Source organism: Opisthocomus hoazin, chromosome 13 (assembly GCF_030867145.1).
Source record: "Opisthocomus hoazin isolate bOpiHoa1 chromosome 13, bOpiHoa1.hap1, whole genome shotgun sequence".
Lineage (NCBI taxonomy): Eukaryota > Metazoa > Chordata > Aves > Opisthocomiformes > Opisthocomidae > Opisthocomus > Opisthocomus hoazin.
The window spans coordinates 25,744,457-25,771,063 of NC_134426.1; the positions used below are offsets into that span (position 1 = coordinate 25,744,457).

General features: G+C 46.2%; 1 protein-coding gene across 4 annotated transcripts; it reads left to right on the forward strand.

Moving 5' to 3' along the window:
• The first annotated feature begins 615 nt into the window (after positions 1-615).
• RILPL1 (Rab interacting lysosomal protein like 1) lies at positions 616-26,603 on the forward strand. 4 transcript variants are annotated; one of them, XM_075435120.1, is made up of 9 exons: positions 616-1,070; positions 4,640-4,790; positions 10,360-10,478; positions 11,826-12,044; positions 15,744-15,916; positions 16,443-16,535; positions 20,405-20,492; positions 21,753-21,759; positions 22,474-22,753. In XM_075435120.1, exons 1-9 carry the CDS (start codon positions 774-776, stop codon positions 22,584-22,586), a joined length of 1,260 nt encoding a protein of 419 aa, XP_075291235.1. In that variant the 5' UTR covers positions 616-773; the 3' UTR covers positions 22,587-22,753. The 4 variants fall into 4 exon arrangements, with proteins under 4 accessions (XP_075291235.1, XP_075291234.1, XP_075291233.1 ...); XM_075435119.1 differs by lacking the exons at positions 20,405-20,492; positions 21,753-21,759; positions 22,474-22,753 and adding exons at positions 19,507-19,582; positions 22,962-23,049 and having other exon boundaries at positions 618-1,070; XM_075435118.1 differs by lacking the exons at positions 21,753-21,759; positions 22,474-22,753 and adding an exon at positions 22,962-23,047 and having other exon boundaries at positions 618-1,070.
• The last annotated feature ends 4 nt before the right edge of the window (positions 26,604-26,607 follow it).

Below are 26,607 nucleotides of genomic sequence, written 5' to 3' on the forward strand. Positions count from 1 at the left end.
GCAGCCAGTGGCAGGATTGGGACCTAAAATTATTTTGGGGCATATTTAATTTATCCTTAAGAGACTCCAGCGGAGCACGCTTAGTAAACATCGCGAGAACAAGCACGTTCAGAAGTGCGCGGTCACACCCGAAGGCAAAAATACCGAAAAACTTCGCCAGCAAAAGGCAGTCTGGCTTGGCTTGAACTCCTCTGCCCGTGGATCCGCGCCAGCAACCTACGTCTGGGTGTAAAATCTCCACCGCCGTGCCCAGGCGTAAGGAGCCCCTTGCTCCGCTCTTGCAGAGCGAGGGTCTGAACCCCCCGGGCGACGCGCCAGGCCCTTGATCCCCCCCCGTGACGCCTGCCTGCGCCCCCGGCCAGCCTTCGGCCTCCTCGGGGGCAGCGGGGCGCCGTCCCCCGCTCCCCTCGTGGTTCCACCCCTCGGACACGCGGTTGTCGCCCCCGGACGACGAAGCCTCGGGCAGAACGGGTCGGCAGCGCAGCGCAGAGCACCCGCGACCGGCGAGCACCGACTCCCGGCGCGGCTCCTTCCGGGAACCGGCGCGGCACCGGCCGCGGGCATGCGCGGGGCCTCCCCCCCCCGGCCCCGCCATTGGCCCCGAGCGGCGGGGAGGGGCGGCGGGGAGGCGGGGAGGCCGCGCCCGCCCTCCCGCCGCCCGGCCGAGTTCGAACAGCCCGGTCCCGTCCCGAGTCCGCGGCGCGGCCCGTGTGAGGGGAGGCCGGGCGAGGAGGGGCCGCCGCCTATGAGGGAGCCGCGGGGCCCGGCGAGCCATGGACGGCGGCGGCGGGGCGCCGCCCGCCCTGGAGAAGAACGCGGCGGAGCTGACGGTCATGGACGTCTACGATATCGCTTCGGCCGTGGGGCAGGAGTTTGAGCGGGTGATCGATCAGCACGGCTGCGAGGCCATCGCCCGCCTCATGCCCAAGGTGGTGCGGGTGCTGGAGATCCTGGAGGTGCTGGTCAGCCGCAACCACATCAACCCCGAGATGGAGGAGCTGCGCCTGGAGCTCGACCGCCTGCGCCTGGAGAGGATGGACCGCATCGAGAAGGAGCGAAAGCACCAGAAGGTGCGGGCCCGGGGAGGGGGGGGGACGCGGGGGGAGAGCCGGGCCTCGGCCCCGCCGGTCCCTGCCCCGCAGCCGCCGGGGAAAACAAAGGGAGAGGCGGGGGTGCGGGGCGGGGTGCCGCGGGGCGGGCGTGCGGGGACGGCCAGGGCGGGCTTTCGGGATCTCCGTGGATGCTGCGTTGGCGTCGCTGAGGGTTTGGGCGTGTTGTTGTTGTTGTTTTTCCTTCCTTCCTGGAAGTTTCCTCCTTCCTTCCCTTCCTCCAGCCCTTCCCCAGTCACCGTGTTTCCTTCCCCTTATGTTTCCCCGATGAGGACTCCTGCTCCATCCCCTCTCCTGAGAGAGCAGAGTGCTGCTTCCTCCTAGGCCGGGAATGGTCACTGGCAGGAATGCGCTTCTCTCTCCAGCGCCGCGAATGGTTTAGCAGTCTAGTCTTCCTGGCACACATAGGAGAGGGATGGAGGACCAAGTGATTTCAGGGCAGTCTTAGGGCTGAAGATTGGGGAAGAGCGCACTCACAAATTCCTGCTCCGTCCTCTGATGGTAAGATGTTGTCCCTTGGCTTGATCTGAGGTGGTCATACTGTTCCCTGACACCATTGCCTTGAAAGCCCAAGGTAGAAATCACTTCCTTTATCCTTCTCACCCTCATGTGGCAGGACAGCGTGAGCTGCTCGGCTTACTGCAGTGGAAATGGCAGATCTACTCTTTAGACCATCCAGATAACTGATTTAAAGAAATGTTTTCTTCTAGTGACTGTGCTAAATCACTGCTGCTTCATGCCATTCCTGCTTGTACACACAGATGCGGAATAAGGAGGAGACAAGGAATTTCTGGAAGAGAGACCTCAAACCTCGAAAGCTGGCTTCAATTTAAATAAATTCAAGTTTTGTGTTGTAAAAAGAATCAGCCAGGCGACTTTCGCTTAGCACGTGAAAAATCCAGGATAATTCCTGCAGCAGTTTGCAGAGGAAGTCTCAGGGCAGTATCTCTGAAAAGGCTGGTGGAAGATGTTTAATGTATAGAGCCCTGGTTAAGTCTCCAGAGTATGAAGTAAGAAGGTCTAGAGAACAGGTACAAGCCCACATAGCAAACCTGTGCCTTTGCCCGTCTATCAGATCTGACTTTGAGGCAAGCAGGTTGTCTGTTGTGCTGGTTCCTTACTGTGTCTGGGCCCTCTGCTAAGATCGAGGTAGGTCTTCCAGAGCCCTTGCTGCCAGAAGGCTTTCTGAGGGCATGTCGCCTCTGGGAAGAGCTGCCCCAAGTCACAGCTCCCCACTGGTTGCACAGGGGCCACGGTGTTTCCAGTCAGCAGTAGTGCTTTATCTTGTGTATTAACAACACACTGCATGGTGAAGTGGATACTGAACTGGGCCTGGGAGCAACACCCAGTATCATTGTCCAAGTTGATGTTCTGTGTAGATGCTTCTGAAATTCATCTGTGTGTTAAAAAGTTTCCCAGGCGTGTCAACTGCAGAACGCTGTGCTTGCCAGATGTCAGCTTATCCCCTGCCAGTTAACCATCTCTACTTGGCTGGCTCCTCTAATGGTCAGGAAATGGCTCAGGGAGTGTTCAGACAATCCAGATGAAACTTTGGTGGAAACATTTTAAAAAGGAAAATACAATACATGATACATATGTATTTCTTAATCAAGTTGATTCCCAGTGCAGTAAGTCCCTATAGAACAGTAGCGTTGCATCCAGCTGTCTTCCAGTGTGAGCATTTGAAGGCTAACTCTTTCACAGGACATGTACTGGTAAGCAGGAAGAAGGCAGAGACTGAGAAATATTTGTGACCCGAAAGCCTCCAAAACCCAGTCCAGACAAGCTTTTAGTGGTTCTTGGCAAGTATCAATTTACGAGATTTTAGTGCTTGCCTGTTAACCTGGCTTAGCACCACCTGGGGTTTCCTCTGCTGGCTGGCACAGAGTGGCCTACAGATCTGCCTTCTCGGTCCGATACCTCTACTAACGAGGGTTCAGAAGTTAATTTCTGCTCCAATTGATCGAGCTTTTCACTAGCAATAAATAAGAAAGCTTAGTCTAGTTGTGTGTTTACACTGTGGCCACACATAAACGATTTAACTTGAGGTAGTTTGGAGGTTTATGTGTGTTCTATTTTGTTTTTATCAGTACGCTCATAAGTGGTGAATGTGCTGTTTTATTACCTAAACTGGGTCAGTGCGTTATTTTAGCTACAGAGTTATAATATGCAGCGTCATTCTAAATTGCCAAATATCTAGACTACATAAAGTTTTATTACGAATTTGCTTTTCTCTCAAGATAAAGAGTTTCAAGCAGAGTAGAGGTGATTCATTATATTTTCTTTCCTTCATAGTAGTTAAGTCTGCATAGCTTACAACATCTATATGTTATTTGTATTTGTCATGTAGTGTCTTCTGTAAAACTTTTAGGACACTTATAGGCATTATAAAATGACAGCAATGCAAGAATAAATGCTGGAATAAAATGGCATTTGGACCCAAAAGCCAATAGGAGCATGATTTCCCATTATCAGAGCATACATTCAAAGCAGAAAGCTATCCTTTAATCTCTCAGCAGAGCTTATTTTAGCCTGGAGCTCTGCTTGGCGGGGTTGTTGTCTGAATGTGTTTTGTTGTTAGGTAGGAAAGGGGCGTGCTGGATGAATGTGGAAGTCAGCAAGTGACTCAGCCTGGCTCCAGTGATTTGCATGCAGCTTTTTTCGTTTGAAGCACACACATGAAAATGGAGCAGAGAATGCCCCCCACTGCAGAAGTATGATTTATGGCAAAGGCTTTTGGAACAAGCAAAGTTCTTAATACAACTGTTTTTTTTCTAGAGGACTTTATATACTTTTTGTCCTAATTTGACCTCTGTGGGGATTGGTGACAGCTGCTCTTGACACAGTGTCCTGACAAATGGGGGTTGCTGTTCTGACTGGTCTCGCTGCCACTGACACAGATGCCACTCAAGACATTCCATATAGAACAATTTATGTAAGACGGTCGGTTTTGTCTTGTGTTTACCATGTGAGCTAGGAACTCTGGGTTTGCTGCGCTGGATCACGCACTCCTTATTTTTACACTTGTGTTTCATAACAGAAATTTAGACTAGAGATGCTACCCTCTCAAAATGAGCGTGCCTAACACTGGCTCCCCTGGCCCGCGCTGTGTGATGTTTCTGGGGCTTTTGTAACAGCCTTTGCGACTGCTTCCTGGAATGCAGGAGGTAGTTCTTGGTCATGTTTGATTATCTTGTCTAACACAGCAGTCCCCTTAATCTGGTCCTCACAGCAAAATGGGGCATAAGGAGCCATCCTTTGGGTAACTTGCACGTCAAAAATGTTTGCGTCAGGAATTGTCTCCTCGTGTATTTACATTCCGCATATAACAGAAGGAGACTTTGGTAGTTGATTTCTTGATGCTGGCATTAGAAAAGTAGACATCATCTAAGAAATTCAAAGTAGTCTCACTTAATTGTTTTTGATAAGAATCATAGTAGGATTGTTACTGGTTTGATCTGTAAGTCGTCCAGTCAAAGACTCTTAACATGTTTAAAAATATAAATGTGTTGTCCCGGTCTACCCTTTAGGAATTAGAGCTGGTGGAGGATGTCTGGAGAGGGGAAGCACAGGACCTTCTTACCCAAATTGCACAGCTGCAGGAGGAGAATAAACAGCTGATGACAAACTTGTCTCACAAAGACATTAATTTCACAGAAGAGGAATTTCAGAAGCATGAAGGCAAGTTTGATACTTCAAATTCAGTACTTGCTTTTGTTATAAAAAGCAATACTTTATAAAAATATTTTGACTGGATATTCTGGCTTTTTTCTTATAGGTTAATGCAGGTCTGGATTTTGGAGGTTTGTGGTTTGGTTTGGTTTTTTACCTAAACAGAAAAATCTTAGAATACATGATAACACTGAAGATGTGGTGAGAGGTGGGCATAGGAGGGAAATAAAAGCCTGAACAAGTTTGGCTGAGAAGCATCTCTGAAAGTAAAGTTTAGCTTCATTTTTTTGTCTATCACTTTTTTTTTCTTTTTAGTTTGCATTTTGCAAAAGACATTCTTAAGCCTTCCTTATGTTTTCTAATAATCCATTCAGCAATGTTTATTTCACACCATTATGCACAAAAATAAGTGCAACTGTTGATCTATTCACAATAACTGTTTGTGAAGCAGCAAATCAAGATGTCTTTGCGTGAATTATATCAGTCGACCATCTGGAGATGTTCTAGGAGAATGTCATGATACTCTCCTGGAATAGGAGAGGCTGATTTTACTTGATTTACCTGCCTTTAGGGCTCTCTCACTTGTTTGGGGCCTACAGTCAATTTAGAATAGGTGAAGAGATTTATAATGCAGGGAGTGGGTGAATCCTAAAGAGTTGAAACAACCAATTTGTGGGCAGCTTCTTTCCTGAGGCAGAGTGAAGCTCAAGACATAGGATTCCAACTTGCAAGGACAGGTAGATTTCACTGCAGCAACTGCAACAATTGCCATCCTCAGCTCTCGCCCACAGCTCAGCAAATAGCTCTTTCCCAAGAGCAGGGGCAGATGAGCCGCTGTCTGTTTGTGCCACAGTTCATCATTTGAGGCTGCTGGGTACCGAGTCCATTTCATGGTACTTTGCTGGGATTTAAGCTGAGGAGTTGAAAAAAAATGACTGTGCAGCTTTGGGGATGAGGCAGCCTTGAGCTGAGAGATGGGGCGGGCAGCTGAGAATGGTAACAGTGTCACTCCAGCAGCAAAACCTGCCAGTGATGGTGAGTCGGTTGGGAAGTGGGTGGCTTTCTGAGCTGTTTGTATGTGGACGGGACTCTGGTCCACTGCTTCAAGCCACAGCTCCACTTTCACTGCAGGTTCTGATGATCAGTAAAGTCACAGCTCCCTCAAAAAGCTAATGTCCATTGTGTAGTGTGCAAAGTCACTGGCCAGTCTGAAAACCAGACCACACAGCTGAGCTGTTGCAGCTCTCCAGTAAAGCATTAGGACCAAATGGATATCCTTTTCCAGACACTGGAGGCTGGGATTAAATGAAGGCTTGCTGTAGGTGGATGAAACTCTGTCCAACGCTGCACAAGTCGCACATGCTTCCTCCCAGAGGCCGAGTACTGCTCACTTGCCCTGGGGAGGAGTATAATGAAATCTTCAAAAAGTAAAAACTGTTAAACCTCTCAAGAGCACCAGTTTTTTTAAAACAAATGCAACGCTTTCAATTTTGAAGTCAATTAACGGCAAAGTAGCTGCTCAACATCAGCCTTACAAACTCCATGCAAAATTTCAGAATGGCAGCGATGAGTCACAGACCATGAAGACTATGGCATCTTGTTATAAAGAACCAACTTCCCCTTTGTTTTCTCTGCTTTTTTTTTTTTTTTTATCCTCTTCTTCCAGTGGGTATCTAGCTCACTGCAGCTCATGTGCTATTTAAATATAGCCATACTCTTCACATGCAGCTAGCCAAGCAAATGCCAGGCATGCTTTTCCTGTTATTTTTACTGTGTCTACCCAAGTATAATAACAAACAAAACCCATAAACCCATTCCAGCGATCAAATTCTGGGATCACTGGTACTCTTTGGCCAAAATTATCAGTTTAAGTCAAATCGCATTAGTTTATAGCAATGTTGTCTTATTATTGGGACCTATTATATCAAACCCAACTGTTTTCCTTTTAGGAAATTTTCTTATTAATGAATGGGGATAGATTTGTCTCAAATGACTTGTTTGGATAGCCTCAAAAAGCAGTCATGCTGCTTTTTTTCAGTCTCCATCGTTTGATCTGATACATGTAGAGTCTACAGAGGCAGATTTTCCAGCTAAATACTTTGTTAGCTGGACTAACTTTGACCAGACTCCAGTCAGCACAGTTCAGTATCGTGGTCATGTCTCCCCTTAGCGGCTAGCCCCTGGGATTAACAGCGTGCTGCTTACTTACCAGACAGTTAAAAGAGTTATCTTTAGCACAGTCAGCAGAGGCCAGTGATTTGGGTGTACAAGCCTTTGAGATTCAATCGTTGCAAATTAATAGTCACATCAGAGTTCACAGAGCCTCACTTCAGCATAACGAAGGTGTTTATGAGAGAGGCAGATGCGATCCTGTCTAAACAGGAGTGTTCTGCACAGAGGGCGTCTGCTGAGAGTCTGAGCAGAGCAGGGTTCATGTGAAAGGACAGGTGGCAGAATGCAAAATACACAGGAGGGGTTAAAGATGAGTCTGCAACGTCCATTAATGCTACTCCGCCCAAGCTCAGGCTGAGCACTTCGTGATGGTGCTGACTGATTGGAATATCCTAGTAATACGCCCCGAGCAAGCCTGACCCAAGGTGTGTCAAACAGGAGAAGCAGGCTGCTGTTCCACTGCAGCCAGGGGAGCTGCTGTCTCAGACTGGCTGTGGCAGTATAGACAAGCAGTGGGATGTCAGCAGTTGTGTGAACCTCTTGTGCTAGGCTGCTGACGAACCTACAGTTCCCTCTCAAAAGCGGAGGCAAACGTCTATTCTGAATATTTAGGTACTGGCATAGTGCCACAGGCCCTGACTGCCGCTGTGACCTGTTGTGATAGATGTTGTATGAACACAACAGTAAACAGGGCCCTAAACATAAACATGAAGGATGTTCGTGGGGTGGGGTGTTTTTTTTTTCCCATTTCTTTTCTGTTTTTTTTCAGCCGCTTTGCTTTCTCTTGCTCGAACAATGCTATGATCACAGCAATCCACAGGAATTTGCTCATAGGATGTGCCTAGGGAAGCCAGCTGGGTGTGCCATTGAAGATCTTGCAGATATTAGACTTTGAATCATTTAGAGATAATTACTTTACATTTAGGGCACTTAGTGATTTCCCTCTGCTCCTCCCCAGTGCCTGAGGAAGTAGAAGATGATGTGACTGTTTCACAAACACTTCCCACCTTTCCTTTCCTCTCCTCTTAAAATGAAAAGGATAATATAGTGATCTGTGCACACAACTGAAGTCTTTTACGTTCACCAAATGTCAGGGAGAAAAATGAGCACAGTGGGAGGAAAGGCAGTCAGCACCGAAATGGTACTTTTTTCTTTAAATAGCACCTGCTATCTAGAGATCTCAAAGCATCTCACAAGTACTAATGAATATAGCTGCACTCACTATTCCTAGCTCCTACTGGGGTGAAACCACCAGTCTGAAGTTTCACTGCAGTCCCTCTGTACTTCAAGGCAAAGTTTTGGATTTTTTTTTTTGTTTGTTTTAAATACAGCTGATGTTGTAGGCCCTAACCCTGAGGCTGGCTGCAGAGGGTGGATCCAGGAACCTGTAGTGGAGTTTGTGGCTACAGTAGTGTGCCAGACCTGTGTTGTGATAGGAAAGCGTGGATCTTTTAGAAGAGTGAAGTGGCAGTATGTGTCCGTGTCCTCTTGTCCTCCCTGGTGGGTATGAGCTGTTAGCGCAGTGCAGAATTAAAATTATCCTGCAAAGAACTGGAACCTAGAGCAGAGAGATGGTAAGGACCAGGGTCCAGAAATAGAGCAGGCAGACTTACCACAGAATTAAAAAAGATGAGAAGGTAATACTAGAATGTGAACACCATGTCACTCAGCTGTTTTCTGGTGTTTGACAGGAGCACATTCTCTGAACCAAATTCCTGGCCAGCCACGATCACCAGTCCTTTTTTCCAGCAGAGCAGTTACCTGTTCTCTGCTGTACTGTAGCTCTGGGGGATTCTGTGTCCTTTAGCGGTGAGGGATCGGAGCTGGCGTTCCCTCTGTTGGCAGCAGTACGCTTTTTATGCCTGCATGGGCACCCACAGCTGCTGCAGGAGTGCACATCCACCAAGAGTTACTCCCTTTCTCTCAAGTTTGTCTTGCTTTACTGTATTATCCATCAGTTCAAACTGTAAACAATGTCAGCTGGAGTTCCTAAAGGCGTGCAGCCTGCATTGTCTTATGGGAGCAGCTTTGGATTTCTCTGATGAGGGAAGAACATAACCAGAAAGTCTGAGCTGATGTTAGAAAGTAGAGACTTGACGGGCTGGATACATTTGATGTGTACGCAGCATACTTCTGATGTGGGAACTGTTTTGATATATTAAAAAGGAAGCGGCTTTCCAGCCACCCAGAGGGATGAGTGAATTATCACCACCCGCAGTTCATAGTTGGAGGGAACTGAGGGCCCAAGGAACTAAGTACTTTGCCAAAGGTGATGTGACGAGACAGCAGTAGGCCCTGGATTTGAGCTTCTGCTTGGGCTGGACTTTGGCCAGAGCAGCCACACACGGCCCTGGTCACAGCCTTCCCTCTTCAAGCCCTCCTATGGGATGTTGGATAATGTGATTTTAGGTGATAGTTTAGGACCATCAAACTGCGTGTCTCTGCCGTTACCAGGAAGAGTTCGTGTAGTGGATTTATCATCTCACCAAGTTAAACCACCCTGTCGGTGTTTGCTGCAAAGAGCCCATCACTGTAGTACCAGCAGTTCTTGATTATCTCTATAATGACAAATAACGGAAGAATTCTTCCTATTTTGTGATTTGTGACATTTCCTAATGATTTGTTGGTCAGATTTCAGGTTAATCTAATCCTTTGTTTATTTTCAGACAGGATCAATGTTGGATTCTTGGCAATGTTCCAAACATCTTTCATAAGTGAAATGCCGTGTAGTATTCTTCTCTGAAGTACAATTATGCTTAATATGAATTATCACACAACAGGATGCAAAAAGGGCTGCAAAATGTAAGGGGAAAATACGTGACCATAATTCAGACTGAATTTTCCTTCTAGATTCAGGGTGTGGGTACTTTCTGAGGGTCCTGCTTCATCTCCTGTTCACCCATCACAAAACTGGGTTTCAGCATAAAATCATTCTAGTCCAGTGCACCTCAGCTGGTTTGGGTCTAACACACACAACAATGACATGTTTGGAACTTGATGAGGATCCAGACCATCTTTTTTACAATTTTCACAGGGTCTTAGCCAGCTGATTCTACAGATTATCACACAGATAACCAAGCTCCCTGGGGCACAGTGTGAACTCTGGTGTAAAACTACTGAGGCAGCAAAATGTAGAAGCATCACCTCACTCTTACAAATGTTTCTGAGGACTGTCAGTTCCTTTTTTAAGGAGTTACTGTGCAGTGGCTTTATGGAGTGGATTGTGTCATCTGTGTTCCCTGTTATCCTTGAAGTAACCTTTAAAGCATCTTCCAACAGCTTCTTTGTAATTCTACCAGCAGGCAACTTCCAGAGTCTTTACATAAATATTTCTCACTGTTATTGTTCTCAGTTTCAGCAGCTTCTAATTGTCCTTAGTTTGTTTTCTGTGTTCTTTTATAACCAGGAATGTCAGAGAGAGAGCGGCAAGTCATGAAGAAGCTGAAGGAAGTGGTAGATAAACAGAGGGATGAAATCAGAGCAAAGGACCGGGAACTTGGACTTAAAAATGAGGATGTAGAGGCTGTAAGTGGCTCTTATTCTTCCTGTTTCTCTTCTTTCTTACCCATATTTCCATAGTCTGGCTTCAGGTTTTAAGTTAATGCAGAATTTGTAAGCAATGCCAGATAATTAGTCGGGTAACTGAAGTGTCTGGCATAGCTGTCGAGTGTCCAAAATGATTGGGCAGTCTTCAGTGCAGACACACACCCTCTGCTGCATTCAGAAGGACCAGGCACAGCTGGAACGTGACTGGAAACCAGTGTAAGGAGAGGAAGATGGGGGAAGGACGGGTTGTTTTGTTTGTTTTGTTAAAGACCTGATACCTCTTCCCTTCCATGGGAACGGGACAGGTAACTTTCTCTGGCTTCTTGAATCTCTCTCTGCTTTGGCAGTGCAAACTTCCTCAGCAGCCCCATGCCTCGCCCCACCCAGAGATCCGTGCTGTGGGTGAGCAGGCTACTGTATATTTTACATATATTCTCTGCAGAGTTTGGCAGCAGGGACTCCACAGCCGCACTCCCACACCAGGGATGCAATGCTGATTACCTCTTTGCACAGGAAGAGTGTGGGAGGACGGGGCCTGAGCCCAGCCTGGGTCACTTGCTTTTGCCAGCAGCGAACAGGTCACTGTGAGGATGGGTTGTCCTAGGGACCACAGCACAAGAGATCCAGGTTTAGTCTTAGATGAATCACAGACTCCACTGTGACTTTGGGTATCACGTGACGTCTTGGTTCTTTCTGTGTCAGGAGGAATGACCTCCTTACCCATATTTTGCTTCCCACCCTCTTGCTGCCTCATCTCCTGAGGCCATGGGACTCTTCTGGTGCTAGTGAGGGGCAGACCTAGAAGATCTTTGCTCTACCCAAGTGCCTCTGGTAGGTGCAGTGGCCTTTCGAATTGGTGCTGTCCACATGATGCCCAGCAGGTCACACCCCACCTTACGAGACAGCCTAAGAGCTGAAAGCAAAGTACTTATAATATAAATTGAATACTGAGGATTCCTCTGCCTTGTCTTTCTCTCTTCTACTCTAGGTTAAGATTTGATTCAGAATCCCATAAGCCACCCTATCCTTGAACTTTGCCTTTTTGAAAGATAATACCAGAAGTGATAGATTTGCTTTTAGCTGGAGAATTCCCTGTGCTAGGGGAAAAATGCCTCTTTACTCTAGAAAGCAATTAAATTTTCGTGACTGCAACTGCAGTAGATAGTTACATATTAAAGAAACTAATCTGGGAGTGAGGAAGGGAGAGAATTTCCCAGATTAAATTCAACAGGATCCCACTAGTTTTTCTTTAACATGGTGTTTGGGACTTGGCCATCATGGCTGATGGCTGAATGGATGCTGACCTATTGCATCAATGTTTTGCAGCTTCAGCAGCAACAGAACAGGTTAATGAAAATTAACCATGACCTGCGGCATCGGATCACTGTGGTTGAGGCTCAGGGGAAGGCACTGATCGAGCAGAAGGTGGAGTTGGAAGCATACCTGCAAACCAAGGAGCAGGAGATGGGCACGCTGCGAGCAGAGCTGGGGAAACTGAGAGAAAAACTGCAGGGTGAGGACAGCCAAAATGGGGAGGAAGTAAAGGTAAGAGACACTTCAAATCACTTTTTAAACAGCTTTTTGAAAAGCTTTGGATTTCATACCAAGTACCTCTTATTTGGATAAAAGTGATCGATACACATCAGAGGCAATGGTGGGATTTGAGGACAGCATCTTGCATTCGGGTGTGACATCCAGAGAGCAACATCACTCATTGCACCGTGACAGGAAGGGCCCCATTAGGGTGGGTGAGGACCCAGTGGAACAGACCCCTCCTTCCTACAGGAGGGACCCAAGAAGGCAGAGTGGCGTTAGCAGTGGGATGGCTGCACTAGAGAACAGCTCTCCCCTTAGACTTGTGGCTGCCCACCACATGTCCTAGGAAGTGTAACCTTTGGGTCATGCACTAGGCTGCGGGATTCGCCAGATATCAGAACAGATCATTGCTTCAAAAGAGAGTGTTCTATTAAAAACATCACAAAGCAATCCAGAATCTCTGCAGTATCAGCTGTTAATTTGTATTGGAGGCAGATAGTGTTTTGGTAGTGCTCTGTTAGTATGTTTGGCTTCATTTTGTTTGTACACATCAACCCCTTCCCCCAAAGGAAAACAAACTGATTCCTTAAGCAGTCTGGGTTTTCCAAAAGATAAACAGCTGACAAGTAGCTTAAGCTTTGCCAAGTATGCAGATATGCAAGCCCTAATGAGTCCCAAAGGTGCAGTGCACTACGATGGTGGTGGCATATGAACCATACTAGAAAAGAAATTGTGTCAGAAGCGGTCCCAGAGGCAATGCAGAGCTCTGCACACTTGGTCCTTGCAGTGCTTATGGTACTTTTGATCTGTCAGGACTAAGCTGGTCTGTTGCTACCAAATCAACATAAAGATTTGAAGGCACCTTTTGGAGGAGCCAACTTTGGCCTTATTTCTGCTTCTGCTTCCTGTTGGAATTTGTACAGTGAAGTCTTACGAGCACAAATGTTCATGAAAAGCAAATGTTACTACTTGCACACTCGGGTACTTGCAGGAACAGGCGAAGTGACAATCTGCAAGTGGACTTGGTGCTGAGATCAGAGCCGTAGGAATGCAGACTTGAGAAAAAGATCCATCTCTGGTCTGCTGCATCCTTGAGTCCTCTTTATGGTTCCCATTATTTTTCTTTGTGCATGTGACACTACTTCTGTCTTCCTAAAGCAAATGTGCTGTATTTCCCTTCCCTAGGGCTGCTCTTAGAAGAGTACCAAGTAGGATAGGGCTATCATGATATGAAGGAACTTAAATGAGCACTATCGTGTAGAGGTGTTTGGCTGGATGTGTTGGTAAGAGCTCCAGTACCAAGCGTCGTTGTAAATGCCCGATAGACTGCAGTGGGGAGTGAAACAGCCAATTCACTTGTAGTAGGCAGGAATACACATCAGGAAGCAGAGGCAAAGGTTGACAGGGTGCCCTGGTCCCCCCTGGAATGTGACAGCCAGTGTTGTGTTAAAACATGTCGCTGCTGAATTGCGCAAGCACTGTATTAATAATGAAAAGGATGATTTCATTGCTGTTAATTCAGTCAGGACACCCAGCTTTGCAAAAGGGGCTGCGGAGCCTAGGCCTGGAGCCAGCAGGAGTGAAAGTGTCTTCAGTCTCTGGAGAGAAAGGACGCATTCTTTACCTCTCTCTAGCTCATCAGTTCCATGGCAATGGCACCTCTTCTAATTAGAGCTGTTCCCTGCTCTCTTTGCCAGGATGGTGGTTAGACAGGAATTGCAGCGGCAAGCAGAAAGCTAGAATAGCTGCATACTCTGGAATGGACATTGCTTGTTAGCTTCAGCCAAGTACATTTGCATTGGCTACAGGCTGCTCAGTCTTTGCTGATTTGAGCAAAATCTAGCAAAAATAGCTTATATGGGCACAGGTGTGGGGAAAAAAAAGAGGCATCAGCTCAGACCCTGATCTAGAGGGGTGAAGAAGAGGAAATTCTGGGTAATTTCCTTTGAACCTCTTGTTAGGTTGCATCAATCTTTATTTATTGTAGTCTATGTAAAGAAATGCATTTGGATGAGTGGGGTGAATCAAACAAATGGACGAGTGAGCATTGCTCCGCTGCTTTGTCCTTGCAGGAGGACTGCTGTCCCTGCTGTAGAAATTGATACTGCACCAACCTTACTTAGCTCAGCCAAGTTTAACCTGAAGTCATGTATCAATAGCTAGCAAAACTGTTTCACAACCACATAAGCTTAAAAGAGGGTAGGATCAGCCTTACAAAAAACGGACTCTTAAGAATTTCAGTACTTAGCTCCTCAAATGTCCAGCTTGCATCCCAGCGAGGCGTCACTGCGACACAGGAGCTCAGAGACTCTGAGCTCTGCATCCTGCTAGGAGGGTGGGTGGCTGGCCTGGCTGCTGGCATCTCTGATTTCATGTGCTGGCTTCTAGTCAGTCCTTGCAAAAAGCATCACATTTCAAATGTACTTTGCTACATTTCAGATGTACTTTGCGGGAACAGAATGCCCTGCATTTACCTGTATTGTTAGAAATCCTGCAGACCTCTAAAGGCTTGTAGCTGCTTTTCAGCATGTTGATTCTGAGTACCCTTCCCAGAAGCTTGTGATTTCTCATTAACTGGTTCTCAGCTCTGTGCAGCCACCGAGTGGAGCAACAGTAGCGGACTTGAATGATGGTCTTCTGTGTGCTGTGTTTATACAGACCACATTTTCACAAGCGGTTAGGGCCAAATAGTTCTGTGCATGTGCTAGAGCCTGCCTGGTGAGAGGAAGCAGCCCCACAGGCCTGGGAATCCAGCTGTGTGCCTGGAGTGCAAGTCCTGGCTTGTTGGGAGCCGCAGAAACCGGGGGGTGGGAGGTACAGTTCCTCCACGCTTCCAGTCACCTCCTCAGGGGAACAGAAGAGACAAGGGTACCCAGGTATAAATGCCTCATCTAGCATTCATCTGCAGTTTTCTTCCACTTTGCACCTAGATTCTGGTGCTAACACCAGTCTGGCTTTTCTGATCAAGGCATTAAGGGGATAGAAACTTAAATCTCCACTTGGTATGTTTATGTCTAAAGGAGCCAGCTTTGTGGGAGGAGCCGGAAGGAACTGTCGTGATCTTTGCTATGCATTTTTTTCAGTGTTTATATAAAAGACTGATGTTTGATTTACCCCATTTGTTAAAAGTATGAATTCCTTAAACTGACTTGTTTATCAACAATTGGACTGTGCATTTCAGTGGACTTTCTGGCAGTCTGGATTCCACAAGAATTTCCGCACAAGAAAACTGATCACCTGTAAGGTGGCTCAGGCTGGGCCTTGTGTTCAGGCCTGCTAGAAACCATTGGTTTTGTTTGTTTTCCCAGACATGTACCTCTGTGAAGGATTCCTGTGAGTACGGGGCTTTGATTGTGGGTCACAACACTTAGGTCTTCCCCCCAGCACATGGTGAAGAGAGGTAGAACAGAGCTCAGCCCATCTTTCGGAGGCTTGCCACGGTCTCACCAGTCCTGCGTGTGTCCTCAGTCAGCAGAGTGCAGGAAAGAACAAAGCGATCAGATCACCGAGCTGTTCTTGCTGACAGTCTTTAACATGAAAAACAAATTCCTTCTACATTTTTTTTTCCTCTTAAAATTGCTGTATTCCTCCTAAAAGAGGATTTAATAGTGCTGAAAGGAAGATGCTGGGAACTAGACTGCTAAATACTTTAAAATCCTCAGACATGCACTTGCATGGTGAATATAAAGACCATGTTTCACTTCCTAGACAGAACCAAACAATGATGACTGCCTCTCAGAGTCAGAAAAGATGGCAATGGACTTAAAAGATCCGAATCGTCCAAGATTCACCTTGCAGGAGCTTCGGGATGTCCTTCATGAGAGGAATGAACTGAAATCTAAAGTGTTTTTACTTCAAGAGGAGCTTTTGTATTACAAAAGGTAGGCTAGATCTCCTCTCCTGTTGCATGCTGTACACAGAGGAGCCATAAGGAGGTCTAGAAACAATAAATGTGGTCTTAAATAGCGTCCAGCAAGCTTTTATTTCTGCAAAGGCTTAAAGTAGAGATTGGAAGCATATGGCTTTGGTTTGAGTCTGGTTGAGAAAAACTATGTCCTTCCCTAACTCCCAAGTTCCCCCTGAATCTTAGAAAGATTATAAACATGTAATGCTTTTGAACTTCAAAAATGGGGATACAAGTGGGTCTAAAATGAAAATTCTAGAACATTTATTCAATGTATTCCCCTTCTCCCTCTGCTTGTATTTTTGGGAAGAAAATACTGGAAGGAGACCCAGTTCTAGGTGCTGTTCCTTGGTTGACATAAAAATCTCCCATTGATTTCAGTGAGCTTGGAACAGATCTTTTTGCATTTCTTCATCAACAGTACTACCTCAGACTGAATTTTGAACTTAAAGCGCTTCTGTGGCTTGGGAGGAGAATATTAATTATCTTTTCTTTCTTTAAAGTGAGGAAACAGAGGAAGAAACTAGATCCCCACAACCTACACCCATAATTCAGTCCAAACCCTCAACTCAGCCTGAATCTGGAATCAAACGACTGTAAGTAGCATACTTTCTAAGGATACTGGATATAGTCTGCAAATTCTAAATGTTTCTTATGCATAGGATGATTTTAAAGAATCTAAAATTAACATAACCACATCCCTAATGCATATGGGAGAGACATTGGAGGAGCACTTGACAGGTATCATGAAACAGCAGCTGGCTTTGGCCAAAACTTCTGCCTAGATCTGGGACAACTTTCAATCTCGGATTATCTCCTGTGGTACCTTTTCGCTCCGTACGTGCAGAGAGCAGGAGGGAGCCCAGCAGTGCTCCGCGTGTGTTTGTGGGCCGGACTGGTGTGCCCCAGATGCCCACTGCAGATCTAATGTGTCCTTCTTAAGTACACTCTTCAGGCTAACCAAAAGAGCATGTGTTGCAGTGTTCTATCACAGCTGGTATGAGCCGGTGAGCTTTTAAACACAGACACCTGATCTTCCTAGCAAATTTTCTTGTCTGGGCTACATAGCCATACTCCAAAGGGAGGTGCTGCTAGTTGTGGTCTTATCCAGAGTAGCACTCAGCCTGTCCTGAGCGCCCAAAACTGGTCTATGCTGGATCTCTGTGTCCACGGATGGCGGGAACAACGCTCCTGTGCAAGTCCCAGTTCCTTAACACACAGATCCGAAGGTGGTGGAGTGTCAGAAACCACTGGCCCCCAGGTCATGCTCGGTGTAAGGAGGGTTGTTCACAAGGAAAACCAGCTGCAGAGCTGTAGCAGTTGGGTGTGGAGAGCAAGGTTTCCCTATGACCTTGCTGCACCCATTTCCCTGTTGACCTAAGCCTTTAGAACCCGACTTGCACTATGTGTACAGCACAAAAACCTTTTGTTTGCTGCTGGAGAGGATGCTAGCTTTCTTGGCTATAAAGAACCCCACCTTCTTCTGGTGAAGCATTTAATGGTGCTTTACGAAACCTAAGCTTACTGTCAGAGGTGTGCATTTACTAGTGTATCACATAATTATAAAATCACAGTGTTAGCCAATCCATTTGTCTGTTGAAACTCCCTCCTTGTACGTTTATTTATTCCAAGTTAAGTCTTGTAACCTTCTAGCAGGTCTTTGGATTTTTGTGATACTGGAAGCTTAATGTTATTAGCTGTATAAATGATTTTGGAATAGTCTTTTGTTTCCACATAAGAAGCTCTTCCATCCTGTCCCCATGTCCATAACCTTCAGTCCTTGTTTAATAACAGCAGCAGCCCCGTGAGAGTAAGTTCCCTGGGAAGATCTGTACTGATCCAAAACACCATAAAGTCAGGAGGGCACTTTTGATGATTTTCAGAAGGCTCCAGCTTCTGTCTGTGCTGCTTTGTTTGCTGAGAGAACCCTTCCTCTCAGATGACTAGAAAATACACTTTGAGTTGGGACTTAAGTTTTCATTCTGCAACTGTGATGATGATAATAATAATACTTTGTCGCACAAGGTCTCCACTGTAAAGCTTCTCTTTTCTTTGAAATCTATTTTAGTACTTTTTAAAGCTTATCCAATTGTGGGGGGGTGGCTGGCTTCAGCTTACGCAGTTTGTGTTGATTGCAGTTTCCATGCGTGATTTATGAAACAAAGGTGGCATGAAAACGTACATAGGCGTTGTAAGACAGAGCACGTGCTGACGAGGTAATAGCTTTGACTCTGCCCTCTGCACACAGGCGTAAGCAACACAGGCAGCCATGGCAGGAGACACAGAAGTGTTTTCAACCACTTATCTCGGTGCTTTCTTCCTCTCGGTTGATTTATCAGTGAAAACCTGTTGAGCATCAGACCACTCCGTCAATGCACATTTTCAGACACCTGTCTAATCTTTGTTTTTCAGATTCTGTGTTAAATTCATCTAACTAAACCCGCACACAATAAAAGATAAAATCCCGTTGATTTGGCCCCTTTCAGAAAAGGCAAAAGTTCTCTTCTGCCAGACGGTGGAAGCACACGTTGAACCTGCTGTTAAGATGAAATTACTTTCTCTAGCTGTCATGCTCTGTCCCCAGGTTTCTTTCTGCTCTCTCTTCATTTAGCCATCACATTAAATAAGGGAAGATAAAATCATCAACCTGAAGGACGGTAATAGTTTTCAGGTGTGACTTATTCTTGCAGCCTGTCTGGATGGGATTTGTCTAGTGTGGGGTTCTTCTCTTTCCCCCCTCCTCTCTGTTGTCAACAGTGTACTTGTAGATGGGCTTTAAAAAGACAGGAAATTTCACTGCTAGGAAGGGTTGCTTTTCCCTCCATTTCAGACTCTTCCTCCTGATATAAACAAAAAACTGAAGTACAAAAATAGGAGACACTGCTGCTCTCCTCTCAAGAGAAGTTTCATGCTTGCCCGTGTAACGTGCCCTTTTTTCCTTGACCACGCGGTACCTCAGGGAATGAGGCCTGTGTGTGTAGCCTGTGCCATCTCAGATGTGCTCAGGTGATTCTGTGCCACATCCTCATAAAGAAAGGAAAACAGAAGTTAAGGAAATCAACATTTTTTTCACTCACAGGGTTTGCAGGTTTGGGCAAACTCTGGAGTTCTGATCTCAGACTGACTGATTTCTACATTTGTCTCCACCACATCACATGTCAGATGTCTGATGAAATAATGTAACCAGGAGGCTTTACTGTGGAGGAGAAGTACAGAGATTAAAAATGCTCCCTCTGTTTTGAGCAGAAAACGCCCTTTTGTTTTCTCTTTAAGGATATGTGCTTGTTTGTCACTGATGTAATGCCTGAAACAGCCATAAGTTTTCTTCCTATTCTTGCAGTCTACAAAAGCTGATGTGTCTGTCTCATTTCTGCAGCTCACGGACCATGCCACAATGCATAAAAATAGACGTTCTAGCTACTGCTAATGATACAACAATGTTTGCTTGTTTGTTTTCATTTTTTAATTGAAGAATAGCAGTTAAAAGTGACTGTGTTGGGGAGAGCTGCATTTGGTCACAAGTGAAATGTCTCTCGTGATTTCAACTTAATCTTTAATTGACATTAGTCCACAGTTCAAAAAAATATTTGGCACAAGGGAGAACCTCTGAGGAGAATCCTTAGAAAAACAGAGGGTGTTCCAGGTACGGATGAAGGTGTGGCGGCAGGTTTGTGTGGGGCTGGCTGGGCAGAGAGCACCTTGCTCTCTCAAGCTCCGAGTTGCATGAATCGTATAACGCGTAGTGACAGTGCTGAACTCTTACCAAGAAACTGCTGCTAGCCAGCTAGAAAGCGTTTGCTAGAGTAGCTGCAAGGTTTCAAATAAGTGTTTAGCTGCCTGCCGCCGGCATCTTTCTGCATGTGAAGCAACGCAGGGTTCTTTTGGAGCAGATACACAGGCCCTTTAACCAAGCAGCTTGCGTAGGAGGTTATTTCAACGTTTCACCTGCAATACTGGTTTTTAACTTGAAACTGTCAGCTGTAACATTTGTAAAATCTTTTAACTGTAGTGCTGGTCCTGTCTAACCCTGTTTTCTGTGCAAATAGCCAGTAGTCGCAGCAGAGTCGTGTTTTGTATGTCTTAACATACACCTTCATCCTTCATTTCATTCTGTATGTGCCTGTTTGTCTCTGGGGAAGAAAAATGTGCCCTCTGCTCTGCATTGCTAGAGGTGGTCAGACCTGGATGAAATCCAACCCAGATTGCAGGCTGCCTCACAACAGAAAAGTGGTATCTTTTAGAAACTCAAAAGCAATTTAAACTGTTACAATGACTGCTTTTCCTAAATGAGAGTTTTTCACTGAGGAGAGCTGTCCTGGGTGATCCACCTCTCCCTGTAACACATCCTATGTGGTAATTCAAAGTAACCCCATGTATCGTGTTTGCCTCTTTTCTTTTTAATGGAATGCTTTTTCTTTCCCTTGCTCCAGTCTTATCTCTTCTGTGTCTGTACTTTCCTGACCAGGATCTTTACAGCCATAATGCCCATGGTAGCAGCTGGATTGATTCCAGACGATCCCACATTGCAGCCAATAAGAAGACTTGTGTCCCTTGTAGGAATTTTTTTTTTTTAAAACGTTTGGTACCGTGGTTTCCTTTTGCATGACCCCGTGTTAACATGCGCTGCTGGTTGCATTCTCATCGGCTGCCTGTGGGATCACAGAAGAACAAAGTGCCAATCAGAATGACCAGTCAGTGCCCAACCCATCATAGTCCTCCACGCTCATCCTCAAGTATTGACTTTTTATCACCCGTTGCCTTAATGTTACCATGCTAAACCAATCATTACTCCTTAGAAAACCATTGCAATACGCAATTTTAACCAGCATCTGTTAATTTGGCTTACTAAGCGTGCCCATTCACACTTCACACCAGTGCTTTTTAAGAAACCCTTGTCATTCTGATGACTTGGTACAAATCAGTTAGTTAGATTTACAGAATGTAATGGCTGATAGCTACATTAATTTCCAGTGTTAATTACAGGCTGTTGCTTCCGTGTCTTTCTATCCATGCACTGTATATTTTGTCTCTAATTACGTATTTTGGAATAGAGCATACACTCTCAGTAATCAGTTCTACCATCCTATTCTTGGCTGTCCCTGGAAGACGTACCGGTAATTGTTAACACAAAGGCTCTTTGCAGTAGAACTGCTGCTTCAGTGATCTTCATATTTACAGCAGCGACACAGTATTTGAATTCCCTTCCTCTCCACACAGAGGTGCTTTTTCCAGACATCCTCCGTATGAGTTCTCTAGCCATAATAACATTTTTCATCGTTTCAGAAGGAATTAAAAAAAGCCTAACCCTTCTGCTTCATGCAGAGATTTTAGGAACGTATTTTTCTCTTACTTAATTTCATGATAAAGTGGAAAATTACTGAACTTTGACATTTGAAACTCACTTACGTAAATACAGCAGTCTGTTGTGTGGACTTCAGGATACTAAGCCTGGCCATGCAGGACCAAACATGCTCAGCAGAAAGCCGCAGTGACTAGACACTTCTTTTATCAGCTGGAGTTGGATCTGGCCCTGAAAAGACGTAGCATATGTGTGTGAATTTATCAGCTCCTGTGATGAAGGTGGTAGAAAAGTGTGAGGCCAATTAAGTGCAAAAGACTTACTTCACTATTAAGGCTGCACATTTGAAGCCAGGAAATGCAAAAGTTCAGGTCCTGCTAGCAACGTTAGTTATCTGGCATTGCACTGGTGTTGCTTTTTATATCACTTTCTAGTCAAGAAATAATTATTCTTAATATTCTTGATAACCATTATCATCATGCTTACCTGCACATATGATAGGATATTTTTGCAGGAAAGCTGCCTTAAACCTCATCTGCCACTCAAATACAGCCTCCTGTGTGACTAGAGACATGGAAGGCAGAACTCCCTGGTCTGCATGAGGCGGCTTGGAGGGTTGGGACCATGGCGCGGAGGGGAGACTGAGGGCAGTGTGGGAGGAGGAAGGACGCTGAGGATGCTGGGGCGTGGACACAGCATCAGGTTTATGCCCTGACAAATACTCCATCACCTGTCAAAGCTGAGTTTATGTTTGCATAACCTCTTACTGTAGAAGCATTTGGCAGTTCCTGTCCTGGATGAGGACTGCATTATACTTGGTACCGTGCACTATTTACCTCCTGAAGTGCACCACTGAAACCAAAAGCGTATGCAGCCAATTCAGACCTTTGGTAGCGGGAACCGCAACTTTTGCATTTCTCAGCAGACCTGAACACTGCACTAACACCCCTTGCACCGAACTCGTGACGAACGTTGAATTTGCCTAATCAAGTAACTTCATCCTATACAAATAAAATGATACCAAGGATTTTTCCAACTGTATTTTTTTAGCTCTGTTGTCAGAGCTTTGTTGTTGTATTAAATGGCTGTTGGTTCACGTGCGTCATCATCTTAGAGCACCCACGCCGTGTGACAGGAAATGATGTGCACACTTGGGCCCATTTGCCTAGAACCTTCATCCTGCAAACTCCTGTGCGCATACGTGCGTTTGTTCATTTATTTTTGCAGGAATCAAGTCTTATCTGTCAAAATCTGTACACTTGGAAAAAATGTGGAGCCTTATTTTCTTATCTTACAAATTTCCATGCTGAAACCCTTAAAAACTTTCTCTGTTTCTGCTTTATGGTAAATTATACAGATTTAATGGCAAAGATACCACTTTACTCATGCCGAGAAACTAACCTGTATTGTGTCGCTTCGTTATCTCAGGGATGGGGAAGGGGGAATATACGTCTAAAATGACCTTGTAGAGTCAACAGCATTTAGAGCTTATTTGAAGCTTCCATAGCCAAACCGCTTGAGATTGCAATGACTTCATCTCTAATAACATTCTGACATGCACTCCCATCAGGCTTCCCTGCCTTGGTTTTTGCAGATGCAAACGGATTTTTTTGCTCTGTGTTTTGTTGTGCTGTGTATCGTGTCGGGTGTTTGAAGTGTTTTCAGGATGGTAAACAGTCTTCTTTCTCTTCCCTCCCCTCCCCTGCTTCTCCCTTCCTGGAAGGTTTAGTTTCTTCTCTCGTGATAAGAAACGTATGCAGGCATCACAGAAAAATGTGCACTTCCAGGATACTTTTGGAGAATGGTCAAATTCACATAAAGATGACTCCTACACTGAACAAGGACAAGAAGCCCTGCAGCACCTGTGACTAAAACCTTGAGGTCTTCAGCTGACTGCAGTAGATCTCGACACTCTAGTTAACATGAAGCTTCTGTCAGCAAATCCGGCAGCTCGTCACTTTGTTTGCCTTGCCCACCTCAGCGGCTGTGTCTCCGATGTGCTCTTCGGAAGGGATCCCTCACTGTTCACTTGGTGACTGTTTGCTGAAAACAGAATCCAGGCTTTGTAGTAACAGTCGCTGATGCCCTGGGACATCGAAGCTTCTAGATGACTTGTTTTGTGCTGAGTAACAAGTCCATGGTCTTGTTCATGCATTAACTACAGTAACACAAGCTTCTTTAAACCAAAAAGAAAGGACCTGTGCCATGATTAGAAGTTTGTTTGCAGTGTACAGTATCTAGTGGCAGAGACTCTTTTATCCTATTTGTTAACACTAGCAGCTGTTTGCTTTTTATTTCTGTAAGGATTTTTTCAGGAGGGATACGACAGCTGGCCACTCTCTATGGCAGGTCATAGCGCTGCTGTGTCCTGTCAAGTTCAGCTGGCATCTGCACTTTGCAGAGTGGAGATCCACCTGATGATAGAAACTGATAAACTGGAGTAGCCTTGAGAGGGGTAGTGAGCGTACGTTTCCCTTGCTGCTTATAGTGCCTAAAGCATGAAGAAACCGATGTATGAGGTGAGCGTGCCTTGCATTTTGCCATGAGTTCTGCAGTGTTAATGGAAAACAAACTGCTTACAAGGAGGAATTCTAACACTTGAATTTTTCCCTTCTTACCAGGGACTTCCCCCTGGAGTAGCAGACAGCTGCTACGGGGTCTCTTTCCCACAGACAGGTTTTTAACGAAGTCACACTCCACTTTTCTGTCTAGGTAAGGCTGCCTAACTTCAGAGTGAAAGACACCCTCAGCTAGCTGACGTGAACTGTTTTAACTGACTCAGAGATGACCCCCACTTGAAACCTTTTCTCTGACTAGTCTAAACACTACCTGGGCAGGGCGGATGCGTTCTGTCCGTGCAGGCTGCTCCATGGGTGCTGGTCGATGCTGGGGCAGCCTGCAGCTACAGCGGCTACGCTCACCAGGAAAAGCCCAGCACAGCTGAGCTGCCAGGAGAAGGGATTTCGATCTGCTTTGCCGTTGAGCTTGTGAGACCTCAGCTGTGCTTACAAAAACCATGACACTAACGCCCTGCGCAGCATGGCTGTCGTGTCCAGTGAGGTGTGGGCACGTCACGCTCTCCCCGAAGGCCCCTAACCGGGTGGGAGAGGACGAGCGCGTCTGCGGCCCCTGGCGAGGGAGGTGCTGAGGTCGGATTTCTGCGTGCTAGGAGAGTCCGTGCTGGAGCACAGCGCTGCTGGCGAGGAGCGTATCCTTACAACAAGGCCGGAGGCAACTTCCGTACACACGGCTTAGCGCCAGGGGCTGCGGGCTGCTGCTGGCACCTTACCCCCAGCAACTACATCTGCTCTGTAAAGAGCCTCTTAGGAGTAGCACCACGAGCAGAAAACAGCGCTCAGGTGGGAGTAAAGCTTCAGCTACTCCAGGTACTGAATGTAGGAGGAAGTCTTGGAGAAGTCCTGAGTGACAGCAAGCCAGAGGGTGTAGTGCAGGCCAGGTGTTTTTAATACAGGGTGAGCCAAGACTCCAGATTCTTTGATGTCCGTGGGCAGTAAATGGTTCCTAGCCCATCTATAAGGAAACTGCCAGGAGAAACTATTTTTGCAGGGGTGGGCTGAATGCTGACGGTAACTGTGCTGTGTTTTGAACACCTTCACGTGTTCTAGGTAGAGAAAGTGTTTCTTGTGCCTCGCTGGTGTCACTGCAGTTCAGGGCGGGGGGATACGTGGCCTTAGGTGAAAACCATCTGCAGTTGAGATAGTGACGGTAGCATCTGATGCTGGTATTAGGCAGACACGCTTTTGCCTGGTTACGTTTTGGTAACATATCTTACGTTGTATGCTTACAGAAAGCTGTACCCATAAAACAGCAAGGACTTCCCCCCGCCCTTGGGTGAAAAGCAATTCGTAAATGGGGGGAGTGTCTTAATTTAATGATACTTAAGTTGCTAAGATGTCTATTTCACTTCCATATTAGAAGAAAAAAAGTACACTGCAGTTGGATCAGGCAGCTGACTTGCGACTGATGCCCGTCAACTCTCTCCCTAGCACAGCGTACAGTCACTCAGCACATTTAGAAGAGCTGCAGTGACCAGAAACAGTGCAGGAATGCAGCAGATGGACAGCCTGAATAAGCCCACCCCTTTTGAAACCAGCTGAGCGCAGTGAGCTGGGGTAACAGGAATACAGACTGCACTGTTTCTGCCCAGCACCGAAGCCGGTGTATTACAGAGGACATCTCCCAGCCTAGTGCCTGGAAAGCTCGTCCCATCCCATCCCGTCCCCTGCGCCAGAGCCCAGGCACCAGTCGGGTCAGATCCGCAGCCGGTCCACACAACGGCACTGAGCAGTACAGCCTCCCCCCACTCATCTCCGTAGCCCATTACCTCAAAAATCTAATTAGTTACTCCTGACCTAGCATTAACCACTCTGCTCCTCGTTCTCGTGTTTGAAATGCTGAGTTTATACACTCCACGCGCCGTCGGAAAGGATGGCCTGTAGGGAAGAGTTTGTAAAGGTTTGAAGATATGTCCTGTGTTGTTTTGCAATATTCAGGTAAAATCTGCTGTTGGAAAAGGGGCCAGGGTGTTGTCAGATCCAGGGTGTAACAATCCTGTCTGCAGCGGGCAGGGTCACTGAAGTTTTTGGGTTGGTTTTTTTTTGGTTTTTTTTTTAGTTGGGCAGTAAATCATTTTAACAGTTTAATAAATATTTCTGAACAACAAGTATTTCCGCAAGACTTGTGTTGGGGTTTTTGTGGACAGTTAACACCATCTCTTCCTGGGGATGTGGGTCTGTGTTCTTTCCTTTGAAAAAGGCTCACACAACTCGTCATGGAAATAAAGCCTCAAACTGGGCGAGGTTTAGGACAGGGCCATTCAAAGGCTGACTAAAGAAACACCGTTTAAAATACTTTGGAAATGTTTAGGACTTGCCTAGGATGACAACAAACACCAGGGAGCCTTTTCCAGAAAGCGCCGTAAGCTCCCCACCGGTCGGCGCGTGGCTGTGCGTACACGCCTGGCTCTGAGAACGGAGATGCTCTGCCGCTGCTTCCCCCGGTTCAGCTACACCCAGCAGCACGCCCAGTTTCCAGCCCGGGATGTGAGCCCCACGCAGGCGGGACTCTGCTCGCAGGGCGGAGGAGAGGGCAGAGCGGATGCAGCTGCAGCCAGGGGTAACCACAACACCCTGGCTGCCCGCGTACTGGTCAGGAACGGGAGCTTCCCGACCTGCTGGCCGCTCTGCAGTGCGCGTTCCTCTAACGGAGCGGCATTACATCCTCCCATGACGTAAAAAATGAGTTTCTTACTACATGCTGCTCTCTCATGTCATATAGCCAGTTAAGGACACAGTATTACTAAAGATCTCGCCTGTCTTCAAGAAAATAAAGTCGCTTCCCATCAGCTC